Source organism: Phascolarctos cinereus, unplaced genomic scaffold, assembly GCF_003287225.1.
Source record: "Phascolarctos cinereus isolate Bilbo 61053 unplaced genomic scaffold, phaCin_HiC Scaffold_726;HRSCAF=1367, whole genome shotgun sequence".
Lineage (NCBI taxonomy): Eukaryota > Metazoa > Chordata > Mammalia > Diprotodontia > Phascolarctidae > Phascolarctos > Phascolarctos cinereus.
Genome location: NW_027556098.1, coordinates 215,943,399 through 215,957,023, shown reverse-complemented (window position 1 = coordinate 215,957,023; position 13,625 = coordinate 215,943,399). Strand labels below are relative to the sequence as shown.

Here is a 13,625-nt window from a genome sequence, read left to right as displayed (position 1 = left end):
TTATGGGACATATTCACTTTATTTAGGAGGGGATCAGTTCACTTGTAGGCTATGATACAACAGCAGAAAATAGGACCAGATAGAGAGATGCTCATGGCACCACCTTATCTACCACTATACACATACAGTTTGAACCCCCATTTTCTTGCCTGATCTTCATCTCTGTTTTCCTTTTTTTTTTTTTTTTATCCATTGGATTCTCAAGTGAATTGCTGACTTGAACAACTTTTGAACATTTTCTGCCCCTGGCCCATATCTGCTTCTTATTTGTTAACATTTTGAAGGGAACGTGAACTATTCAATTCATTGGCCTAAGGAACTTGTAGATAGCTAGGTGGTGCAGTGGATTGAGCCCAGAGCATGAAGTCGGGAAGACTAATCTTCCTGAGTTCAAATCTGGCCTCCGATACTTACTAGCTGTGTAATACTGGGCAAGTCACTTAACCCTGTTTACCTCAATTTCCTAATCTGTAAGATTAGCTGGAAAAGGAAATGGCAAACTACTCTAGCATCTTTGGCAAGAAAACCCCAAATGGGGTTATGAAAAGCTGGACATGACTGAAAATGACTAATGACAACAATAAAAGGGAACTCCTGGTGAGAAAACTCCTTTTCTACAATTTATAATCTTAAAAACTTGCTTGAGACAATGCATGATTAAGTTATTTTCCAGGATCCAAGAATGTGTTTGAGACTAGACTAAAACTCAGGTCTCATTTTCTCCAAAACTAGTTAATCAATCAATAAGCATTTGTTATGCACTTATTGTGTGCAAGGCACTGTGCTAAGTTCTAGAGATATATTCTGTTGGAGAAGATACCATACAAATAATTATGTATCTAAAATATCTTTACTGTGCAAATGGAAGCTAACCTCAGAGGGAAGGCACTAGGGGGTAGGGAATGACATGAAAGGCCTCCTGTAGAAGATGGGGTTTGATCTAAATCTAGTAAGAAGGAGGGGAATCTGGGGGGGTACAAAATAAAGGGGGAGAATATTTCAGGTATTAGGTGCAGCCAGTGCAAAGACACAGTCAGAAGAAGAAGCATTGTGTGGGAGGGACAACAAGTAGCCAGTGTAGCTGGATTGCTGAATGCGTGGAGGGAAATAAATCATAAGAAGACTGTACATATCTTGGGAAGGGGCTCAAATGTCAGGCAGAAGACTTCATATTTGATTCTGCAGTTAATAAGGAGCTACCGGGGTTTGTTGAATAAGGAGGTGAGAGAGTCAGATCTGTGTTTTAGGAAAATCACTTTGATGGCTGAATGCGGGATGAACTGGAATGGAGAGAAACTAGAGGTAGAGTGATCAATTAGAAGGTTATTATAATAGTTTAGTCAAGAGGTTTTGAGGATGATGCTAGGATACTGGATGAGTGAGTGGAAAGAAGGGAGATTACATGAGATCAACTTTCAATTTGCATCCTGCCTCAGATACTTACTAGCTAGGTGACTCTGGGCAAGTCACTTAACCTCTGTTTGCCTGTTTCCTCAGCTGTAAAATGGGGATAACACCTACCTTGCAGGGTTGTTGTGAGGATAAAATGAGATAATATTTGTAAAAAGTACTTGGCATAGTTCCTGGCACATAATAGGTCCCATAAAAATGCTTAGTTCCTTCCCTTCCTCTTCCTTTCATTGCTATTGAATCCACCATTCTACCTATTGATAGCTGACCACTTGCCCTTAATAAAAGTACCACTTGTTTCTAGCCTTCTACCACCAGCTTCTTTACCAAAGCAGATGACTGTCTGTTGGCATGTTAGCCTACTCCTGTAGGGTCCAGGGTAACAGCATCCACTCTGTTTCACTTCCTATTTTTCCTCACTTCTAGCCCATTAACAATCATACATCAACTTCCATGGATTCAGTTACGATTTCTATGCTGACAATTCTCAAATCTACCTTTCCTACCTCAATCTCTCTGATGATCTCCTATCTTCTATCTCCAACTGCCTTTCAGGCATCTCAGAATCTATGGCCAGTAGACATCTTAAACTCATTTTGCCCCAAACAGAACTCATTATCTTTCCACCAGGTCCTCCCCTACTCCCACCTTCTCTATTACCATAGAAGGCAACGTGATCCTCCCTGTCCCTCAGGCTCACAACCTATGTGTCATCCTGGACTCCATGCTAGCTCTCATCCTCCATATTCAGACTGTTGCCAAAGCCTGTCAATTTCACCTTTGCAACATCTCCTGAATTTACCACTTTCTCTCATCTGACAGTTACCTCTCTAGTGCATGCCCTCATCATTTTATGCCTGAACCATTACAATAAGCTGCTGGTGGATTGCCTTGGCTCAGTCTCTGACCATTCCAGTCCATCCTCTAATAAGTCACATCAGATTTTCCCCCTCAATAAACTCCAAGGGCTCCCTGTTGCCTCTAGGAACAACTACAATATGCTGTATTTGGCATTCAAAGCCCTTCATAACCTAACCTCCTTCTACCTTTCTAATTTTGTTATACCTCATTTTCTGCCAGGTACTCTTTAATCCAATGACACTGGCCTCCTGGCTGTTCCATGAACAAGACACTCTCTTGACTCCCAGCATTCTCTCTGGCTGTTCCTCATTCCTGGAATGCTCTACCCCTTCCACTCTAACTACTGACCTCCCTGGTTTCCTTTAAGACCCAACTAAAATCCCACCTTCAACAAGAATGAATACCAGCGCCTTTCCTCTGTTATTTCCTATTTATCATATAGATAGCTTGCTTTGTGTATGTTTGTTTACATCTTATCTCCCCCATTAGACTGTAAGTTCCTTGAGGGCAGGGACTATTTCTTGCCTCTTTTGGTATCCCCAGCACTTAGCACAATATCTGGCACATAGTAGACACTTATTAAATGTTTATCAATTGATTGATTGATGGAATAGGTAACAAGGAGTGGCATACATACATACATACATATATATATATATATATATATATATATATATATGTATGTATATGTGTGTGTGTATGTCACAAAACTGGGACAGTTATGACAATGAGATGGAAGGCAATAATGGTGACGGGGCTGGGATATAAATGCATGCCACATCCTTCTTCTGTCCTTATACGACTTAAGCTCCCATGTATTTTTCTCAGCTACTAAAAGAATATCCTGAATACATGTTATAATGATCAAAGGTCAGGAGGCCTATATTCTAGTTCCCACTCTACTACTAACTCATAGTGTGAACTTGTCACTTCCCTCCTCCATAAAAAAAAAAAAAGAGCGTTGCACTAGACGATAGCTAAGTTTCCTTTCATTTCTTATGTTCTGTGTCAGCATGGGATGCTGGAAAGATCACTGGACCTGCTAGTCAGAAAAACCTGGGCTCAAGTGCTGGCTTTGCCACTTACTAACTGTATAACCTTGGACAAGTCACTTGACCCCTCTTGAGCATCAGTTCGCTCAACTCTACAATGAAGAAAATAATGCGCTACCTAACTCACAGGGAAAGTAAAAGTGCTTTGTAAACTTTAAAGTATTTTATAGATGTGACCTATTTTTATTATGAATCCAAGTGCTTTGCTATTTCAAGTGACAAAAGAGGGTCAGGCTCAGACCAAGCTGGTGTATGGGCTTGATTTTGATGATGATGCATTTGTAAGATTAAGGCAAAAAATTGATAGGCCAGGAGGATTTCTCTGCACTTCTGTTGAGAAGCCCAACGGATCATGCCCCACTGACAAGTGACCCTGAGAATAAAAGCTTAGAGTCAAAGGATGCTGAGATGGCTGCCTCCCAGCAGCTAGTCCAGGCTCCCATGCGGGCAATACTGGTGCCCAGGACTACCAAGCTTGAAAGAACCCTTTGATGTTTTCTCTTTAAGAAACTATGATGCTATCAAAGGAATGAAGAACTTGACAGCATGTCGGAACTTACCTTTTAAACACCTGCTCTTGGGACTTTTTTGCTCTTTGGAGTTCCCAGAAACTATAAATACATGCCAACACAACAAATTAACTTTATAGTGCAGATTATTTGCATTATTATACAAAAGCTATACATTCTACAAATGATCCATACAGGATTTGCCCCCCATTTGGTTTTTTGGTCAGTCAACTAGCATTTATTAAGCACTTACTATGTGCCAAGTACTACAGTGAATGCCAAAGATACGAAAAAAGGCAAAAATAGTCCCTATGCTCAGGGAGCTCATATTCTAATGAAGACAACATGTAAAAAAACTATGTACATTCAAGATATATAAAGAGGAAATGGAAATGATCTCAGAGGGAAGGAACTAGTCAGTTGGGGGAGTGACATTGAGAAAGACCTCCACCAGAAAGTCTGATTTGAACTGAGCCTAGAAGGAAGCCAGGAAGTGGTAGACAAGGTAGAATTGGGGGAAAACACAGTAGGTGCTTAATAAAAGCTTGTTAATTTGTTGAGTGACTGATTCATTGATTCATTACTGGGTAAAGTGGGATGCTAACACCTTTGATCCTCTGAGGTGAGCTTTCCCATGTTGTTCCCTGCTCTTAACCTTCAGCAATATTTCCAGAAGCAGTGTCTTGGAGTCTTTGCTTATGGGGGCCTCCTGGGATCTCTGTGTTGGGGTATCTGTGAGGTTTATCCTCTGCTCCCCTCCCAAATTTGCCATTGGTGCCAGAATTCCTAGTTATGACTCTTATATCTGGCTACAGCTTCCTTATACTCCTAAAAAAAACCAAACTTATAATTAAAACATTCTGGTAACCTTATAGGGCATATTCAAAATGCCCAGCTGCCCTTTAAAGAAAAAGAAAACATTTCTAACTTGTACTATTGTTGCTTATGTGCATGTTGACATGTTTTAATTCCACAGTCCCTGTTTTGGACTCTTCAGGCATGCTGCTATCCAGTGATAAGAGCACCATAATAACATCTTTAAATGTGGAGGGCAAAGGGAAGTCTAATTCCTGAAGCTCTTAGCACTGGGAGGAAGGATCAGCATGGAGGGGATTTGTAACGACTGGCTTTGGACATTGGTATGCTAAGGATTAGGCAGTTGTAGTTACCTGACACAAGTTATCTACTACCTTTCAAAAAAGGCAGCAGTTATTCTTGCCCAGAGACCTTTAAGGACAAAGGAGGTACTTAGCATTGATGGGCCTAGTTAGGACTTTCCACACCGTTGGACATTTTCACTTGAATGTGCCATGGACACCTCAAACTCAGCAGGTTCAAAACTGAACTCTTCACCTTGCCTCCAAACCTTGGCCTTCCTCCTAACTTTCCAGTTGCTCCCTATTACTACTTGGATTAATACCAAGACCTCTCTTTGGCATTTAAAACCCTTCATAACCTAGTTCCAATCTCCCTTTCCAGCTTTATTATACATGATTCTTAATATATTCTTGGCCCGTTTGGATTTCTTGTTCTCTTCACCCATTTCTTTCCGTCTCCTATCTCCCATCTCCTATCTTCACACCTTCATACCAGCCACCTCTCATGCTTGGAATATATTTACTTCTTATCTCCACGTCTTGGAGTAGCTCCTTTCTTTAAAAACTTGGCTCCAGCATCACCTTCTTTTCTACATGAAGCCTTTCAGATCTTTCCTGTTCCCATCCTCCTCCCCCCAGTTACCTTACATTTTATATATATTTTATATAAATGCAGGTGCTGTCTCCCCTGATAAGCTCTCCAAGAGTTAAGATTGTTTCACTTCTGCCTTTGTATCCCCATTACCTAGCACAATATCTGGCGCCTCATAGATGCTTGTAAGTTGATCGATTAATTCCATGTCAACTAGGCTTCCATGCCCCTCATGTTCAATCAGTTACCAAACCCTGCTTGTTCTATCTTGGCACTATCCCTCCTATTAATAATCTCTATTCCACTCCCACTGCAACCACCCTACTTCAGACCCTTATTTCTGGGGCAGTCAGATTGTACAGTGGATAGAGCACTGGCCTTGGAGTTAGGAGAACCTGAGTTGAAATCTGGCCTCAGACGCAACACTCACTAGCCATGTGACTCTGCGCAAGTCATTTAATCCCAATTGCCTCACCAAAAACAACAAAAACAGACCCTTACTTCCTCTTATTAAATTATTTTAATAGTCTGTTAATTCATCCATCTTTCTCCAGTCTCTCTCCTCTCCGATCTATGCTTCACACTGATACCAAAAAAGAGTTTCCAAATGAATAGATGTAGTAAAGTCAGTCCCCTGTTCAGAAGCCCTCATTGACTTCCACCCCAGGTCTACTTTGTTGTCTATTCAACAAGATTTTAGAAACTCTGTAGCTAGACATCCAAGACCCTCCACAATCTAGTTGCAACCTAATTACCTTTCTCATACTTTTCCTTCATGCACACCATGCTCTGGGCAAACAGGACAATCTGTCTTCTAATTCTAATCTTGTCTTCCACTTGCATATGTTTGCATATGTCTGGAATTGACACTGTCCTCTCCCACCTCAGTCTATATTTCTAGCTCTAAAAAATCTTTGTCCTTCAATGTCCAGTTCAGGTGCTATCTTCTCCATGAAACATTCACTGATCTCTTTAGCCAGAAACCACTCCCTCCTTGAATCTTTCAAGCCACTCTGATAAATCTGTCCCTTAACATTTTCTAATGTGTGGATAGAGTACTAGTACAATTAAAATCCTGCCTTAGACATTTAACAGTTGTGTGACCTTGGGCAAATCATTTAATCTTTCTCAGACTTAGTTTCCTCATCTGTAAAATGTGGCTAATAATATTACCTACCTCAATGTTGTTGTGAGGATAAAATAGGATAATACATAAAGTACTGGCTATTGTTATTATGCTGTTTTTATGTATGTATGTGTCTTATCTCCTGTACTAGATATAGTAAGTACTAGACTGTAAGCTCTTTGAGGGCAGGTACTGAGTTACTTTTCTTTTTAATATTCTTAACACTTGCTTACTTAAAACAAAGCTTTATAACTAGTAGTCACTTGATGTTTATTGAACTGAAGTTTTTGAACAGCTGACTTTCAGAACACAGGTTACACAAGGGCATGTTAACACAGTGATGAAATTTTTAAAGTAAATAAGTTTAGTGGGAATTCAGCCATTTCAAATAAATCTTTGACCTTGATCCCTGTTTTCTCCCTATATTCCCCATTTCCCTTCCCCTTGATCTTACTAATGCTGGATCAGCATACACAAAATTTACTGGTGTATGTGTATATGGAAAGCTACCCCTGATGCATTTATAACTCATCATGACCTTTATACCCCTCTGCTGATAATATATTTCTCTTACTAGGCCTAGGAGAAAGTCTTACCAATTCATTTTCATTTGAATGATTTCCAGTTGCAGAGAGAGGGCTTTGCTGTAAGAAATAATTTTTTGAATAAAGCTTAACTGCTAGTGTTTCATTTTTTTCTGGAAGGGGCAGACACAGGACTGAGCTGAAGGGCTCTTAATGGACCTTTGACTCACTATACTTTGCTCTTCTTTGATCAGATGGCAGAGGGTGGTGAAATGAGCTCTGTTCTAAGAAGCAGAAGACCTGGGTTCTAATCTCAGCCCTCACTTAAACTCTGAGAAACTCAGTTTTTTTTCAACTATAAAATAGTAATAATACTATCTATTCTAGATGCCTCAGAGGGTTCTTGTGAGGATGAACTGAGATAAAAATGTTTAGAAAATTGTATTGTGTGTATTTGAGGTATTATTATTATTATTATTATCATTATAAGAGCTGTTCCAGTGGGTTCTAGGAATTTGAGGACTCATATCCCCTGAGAAACTTCATAAGAATCCCCTGTTTCTAGAAATTTTAATTTCTAGAAAGAGAAGGAAATTGCTTTTCCTCCCTAAATCCATCAGTATTTATTTCCTTGGGGCTTGGCATTTTAATCTATTTTTATGTTTATCTTGTTTTTCTTTTTATTCTACTTTGATGTTTGCCACATTCTGAGTGGGCATTCATTGCCATTACTTTAAACATACCAACATCCAATCATTCTTGTTTGTTTGGTTCTCCATGTTTTATATAATTTCTATTTAAATCTTGGCAAATAAAATACTCTAATTTTGCCCTTTGAATGCCCACAGCATGCATGTTTCCCAGGCAGGAATTAACCCAGGCTGTTATATTTTTTTTAATCTTATTAAACTCTTTAGTTTTAGTGAAATTGCTGTTTCTTGCTGTCTCCCAGCCCACAATTATTTTTAATTAACTTTTTAAAAATTTCTTTTGCTTGACATTTTATTTTTCAGACACCCCTCATAGAACCTCACGTTCCTCTTCGTCCTGCTAAAACCATTACCCAGGTAATGGAATGTAGGTGGGTTGTGTAGCTAAAAGGTCTAAGATTTAAAGTACGCATTAGCGAGGTAGTCTGTATGTCAAAGACTATGTGAGGAAAATATCAATGTACTTGCTAAAGATGTTTGGTGTGTATCTAGGGCTTCTCTCTCATATGTATTTATTATTATGTGCTGTCCAGATGGACACTGTAAGTATATGGGTGGCTTTCACTTGATAGAAAGCCAAGAGATCAGATTTGAAAGCAACTTTTGAATTTGTTCAATTTGCTGTTCTTCTTTAATCCTCTTTTCTCTTTCCCATTTCTCATTCTTCCACCCACGTAATTAAAATCTAGGTTCCTTCAGAGAAGATCCTCAGGGCTGGGAAAATTTTACGAAATGCCATCCTCTCCCGAGCACCTCACATGATAAGAGATCGAAAATACCATCTAAAGACTTACAGGTATGTGAATTGCCTCTGGAGATCCAGTGAAGTCTGTGTATGCTATTGCTATGGTAGCCTCTCACTTACAATGAATATCTTTCTGAATGCCCACATATCTTTAAGGCAGAACTCTAGGACAGGGCAACCAGGGCATTATCCCAGGGCACTAGATTCACAGCACTTCCAGTCATCAGCATACTGGGGCTATCACCTTTCTCATTGCCCTCCCCCTGCTCCCAGTTATACACACCCCTTCCATGGTCGCAGTAGAGGCCTGTCCCTGAATTTCTGTCTTTCCCTATCATCTTTCATATTAAGGTTGCCTTTCATGATCTTCATCTCAAGTATAATTTTTCATGCTCATTCTGGGCATTAAAAACAAACAAACAAACAAACAAACAAACAAAAACCTATCTTTTTATAGCTCTTTATAAGGCTGCTTAAGCTCTGCTTAAGGGGATGCTAGAAGGTACAGTGGATAGAGTTCTGGGCCTGGAGTCAGGAAGACACATCTTCCTGAGTTCAAATCTGACCTCAGATATTTATTAGCTATGTGACCCTGGGAAAGTCACTTAACCCATTTTGCCTCAGTTTCCTCATCTGTAGAATGAACTGGAGAAGAAAATGGCAAACCACTCTAGTATCTCTGCCAAGAAAACCCTAAATGGAGTCACATAGAGTCAGACATGACTGAACAACAAGGCTGCCCAACACTAATTCTTGAGCTAATTTGCTTTGAAATTGATTCTGTGGTGCCAAAGACTCCAAAGACATGTCTAGCTACTTGTTCCTATTAGATTTAAGATATAGATAGGATCTTTCATTATAGTTTTAAGCAAGGCCAAAATACTAATTCATCTCTGTCTATTTAGCCATCGTGATGCTCCTCAAATCTCACATGGCTGGAAGACCTTCACCTGATATGCAATTATCTATTTCTTTTTCTGATTTAAACAATGCGATTGATTGTTTCCCTGTGTTTTCTTCCAATCCCTAGAAAAACTTGAAATAAAACATTTTTGGGAACAGAAAATGAAAACTGGAAGTCAGAGATCACAATTTATTTTTTTCCTGTGGTCTTTAAGATTATAAGCTCGGAGAGTGCAGGAATTATGCCTTCTCTTTGTTGATGATGCTAAGGGGAAGAGAATGGGTCTCAGGAGGCTTAGTTTCTCTTCCCTGAGGTTTTTTTGGCCTCTTTCTCCACAAAACCAATATATCTAATCCTGTCACCTTGGTGATGCTATTCTCACTGCTACAGAAGGAAAGGCACAAATAGCTTGGGTTTCTCCTCTCCTCCACAGTGTCACCATGATATCAGCAGAGGGCTTCCTATGACTTGAGTGACAGCTAGAGAGCTGTTAACTTCACTAACAACCATTCCTGAGTTTTTAGGAGGGTAGATGTTCCTGGTGCTAATTTTCTCCTTCCAGGAAGGAGCTGGAGGGAAAATTAACAAAGCATCATGGCACATACACATTTGCTCTTATTCCAGCTTTTCCTCTAAGTAGTATGGACCTGGCAAAGAAGATCATAAGTCTTTCACTAGTCCAACTTATCCAGTCTTAAATACTTAGTAATTATATGATCCGGAAGAGTCACGTAGTTTTCTTAACTGTAAAATGGACATAATGATAGCACCTGCCTCCCAGGGTTGTTGTGGGGACCAAACGAGATAATATGTGTAAAGTTCTCAGGACAATGCCTGGCACACAGCAGGTACTAAATAAATGCCTGTTCTCCTTCTTCCATTGTAGAGTCCCATTGTAGCTGGGTCCAATTTTGTGTCCCAAACTGATTATTGATGGGTAGAAGATTGCAACAGGGGAGGCATCATCTCAATGTAAAACTACTAGAAGAATTGGATTGTCTCATCTCATCTTTGTATCCTCAGTGCTGAACTAAGTGTCCCTGAATACATTAGGTAGTTAATAAATTCTTTTTTGAATTGAATTTATATGTAAAAATGCATCACCTTGGGAAGTAGCTAGGCCCCATTTTTGAAGTGATGGAAACACAATCCAAGTATTATTAACCTATTTTATATCATGAATCCCTTATCTGGAAAAGCCTGCAGATCCCTTTTCAGAATAATCTTTTTAAGTTCACAAAATAAAATACATAAGATTCAAAAGGAAACCACTTGTATAAGTGTGAAAGTTGTTCAGTTGTTTCAGTGGTGTCTGACTCTTTGTGACTACATTTGAGGTTTCCTTGGCAAAGATAATGGAGTGGCTTGCCATTTCCTTCTCCAGCTCATTTTACATTGGAAACTGAGGCAAAGAAGGGTAAATGACTTGCCCAGAGTTACACAGCTACTTAAGTGTCTGAGGCCGAATTTGAATTCACTAAAGTGAGTCTTCCTGACTCTAGGCCCCACACTATCTACTGTGCCACCTGGATGCCCCTATACTAAAATACTGTTATCAAAATATATCCAAACAAACAAACAAAAACCAAAAAACAAGTTCATGGATCCCAGGTTACGAACCCCTGGCATAATCAGATACTTAAAGGAGATGAACCGCACGAAGGGGGCAGGGCTTACCTGAGAACTCTGGGTCTTCTATGCCTCTTCTCACCATTCTAGTTGCTTAATTGCCTGTTAATGCCCATTAATGCCATTAGTCTTCCCAAGAATCCCTCTCTGGGGCTGAACTGCTTTAAGTTTGTAGTGCTGAAGGTTTCTATACAAATTCATAAAACTATATAGATGGCTAGGGCTGGAAAGGACCATAGAGAACATCTTAAACAACCTTAAACATTGTAAACAAAGATGATATACCTGGGAGCTAGAGAAGCTTGGTGATTCTCTAAAGGTCATGCTACTAGTTAGTGGTAAATGTAGGACACAGTTCTAACTGCCAGGGTAGAATTCTTTTCCCTAGTTCTAACTTGTTGAATGCATAAACCTCTCCTGAGACTTTATCATAGATAATCAAAAGTCCTGGTGGGATCTTGAAACTTACCCATCTGCCTTAGGGAATGTAGGCCAGGAAAATCAGTGAACCTCTTTTGGGCCTTCACATATTCTAGTCACATCTAGTCAACAGTCAGTAAACATTTATCAAGCACCCATTATTTTCTATGCATTATGTTAAGTCCTGGGGATACAAAAAACAAAAATAGAAAGACAGTTTCTGCCATCATGGAGTTTATAATCTAATAGCAGGGAAAAAATATGCAAAAGGGAGCTGAAAAGCAAGGTGGTGGGGTTGTGAAGGGCATGATGGAGAAGCTAGAGATGCACCAGAGTATTGCTGCTGGGTGAGAAATCAGATGTACTGAAGCTAGCTCCATGGCAGTTTTGGAATTCATGGCTCCATCCTTCAATATGACAGGTAGAAGGTAGTGATAAGGTGGAGTGCCAAGGCTAATGGGATCTCGAAGGATGATAAGGTTTTTCCAGTAATGAGCTTCCTGGAGCATAGTGAAGTAGTCAGAGCTGTCCCATGCCAATGCTGCACATCTCATCCCCAAGGGAGACTTCCAAGCATTCTTGCAGTTTGCTTGCAATACGTCAGTACAGGTGGGCAGTGGTTCAACCATAGCAGCTTGGCATCCAAGTGCTCTCTGGTTATCTCTTTTATTCTAATGTCCACTGGGATGATCATTAGGACCAGCATTCATTTTGGTCTCTCTTGGCCACTGATGGCAGAAAAGCCTCTGGGGTTCCTGTTAGCCCCACAAGTAATCCCTGCATTTCTAACCAATATTGGTGCAGGAAGCCAGGGAGGCCGGCCCATTTGTACATCCTATTTATGAGAGAGGGATATTCTAGTAATTAATGAGTAAATAAATGTGCAGAAGCTGTTTGGAGCTCTTCTGATGAAAGGCACTGTAAAAGTGGCAATCCTCATTACACAGAACTTTTTTTTTCAAAGTGATTTGCATCATCTCTAATTACTTGTTTCTCCCAACACCCCCCCTGTGAGGAAGACAAGTACTATTACTTGAAAACATAAAGTGCTGCATAATTTTGCTTATATAGCATCTTTCATCTGAGCAGCTCATGGGGCTTTGCAAACCTTCGCTCTTTCATCCTGGGTCCTTCCCAGGTGAAGTAAATCAGCACTTTGGCCACTATCATTTTACATAGAACTTTACTAGGACTTGTCCAAGTATCTGGTTCCTCCCAGATTAGCCTAGCAAGCAGCCTACCAGATAATAGTGCTTCTTTGACTGTCTTTGAGTTTTAGAATAGAGCGGATTCTTCCTATTGTTTCCCTTAGCCTGTGTTATTACTTCCTTGAGGTGGGAATGGGGGTCTGTCTGGTTAGTGAGAGTTTCAGAAACTGAGATATATCACACTGAACTTATCCATCCTAGTAATTTAAAGTGATAGAGTGAAGAGAAGGAAGGACTTCCCTTCACTAACTTATTTTAAGCTGATTTCTCCTTATTTCCCCATAAGCAATATTCAATTAATTGCTTATCTCTATGTCTTTTCGTATGCTGTCCAACATGCCTGTGCCTGGAATGATCTGTCAATTCCTCACTCAGTAAGCATTTATTAAGCACCTACTATGTGCCAGGCACCATACCAAGCACAGAAGATTAAAAAGAAGAAAGAGAGAGAGAGAGAGAGAGAGAGAGAGAGAGAGAGAGAGAGAGAGAGAGAGAGAGAGAGAGAGAGTCGTGTTCCTCAAGGAACTCAAAATCTAATGGGATCTACCTTCTTTCCTCTGTCTCTTAGAATCCCTATCTCCCTTTGAGGCACAGATCAAGGATCATCTCCTACATGAAGCCTTTCTTGATCCCTGCCCAGTGTTAATTCTCTCTACCTCTTTGTATTTTGCATGTGTATGTAGGATGTCCCAAAAGTCTTAGTGAAGTTTTAAGCTATTAAAGCTTATTATTAAATTATTTTTAAATATTATTAAAGTTATCAAAGATTAAAACTGCACTAAGACTTTGGGTCATTGTGTATATCTCTATGTATATATGTATATGCATACACATGTAC

The 13,625-nt window shown here is 39.8% G+C and overlaps 1 protein-coding gene across 10 annotated transcripts in view; it reads left to right on the top strand.

Annotated features, from left to right (window-relative positions):
* RAPGEF4 (Rap guanine nucleotide exchange factor 4) overlaps positions 1 to 13,625 on the top strand; it is a 351,123-nt gene that overhangs the window by 217,385 nt on the left and 120,113 nt on the right. For 8 of the 10 annotated variants that reach the window (XM_020990976.2, XM_020990975.2, XM_020990983.2 and 5 more), the window contains 2 exons: positions 8,185 to 8,238; positions 8,571 to 8,677. In XM_020990976.2, the coding sequence (XP_020846635.1) occupies positions 8,185 to 8,238; positions 8,571 to 8,677 (161 nt within the window). The remainder of the gene's footprint in view (positions 1 to 8,184; positions 8,239 to 8,570; positions 8,678 to 13,625) is intronic. The other 2 variants (XM_020990978.2, XM_020990987.2) reach the window with 1 other exon arrangement.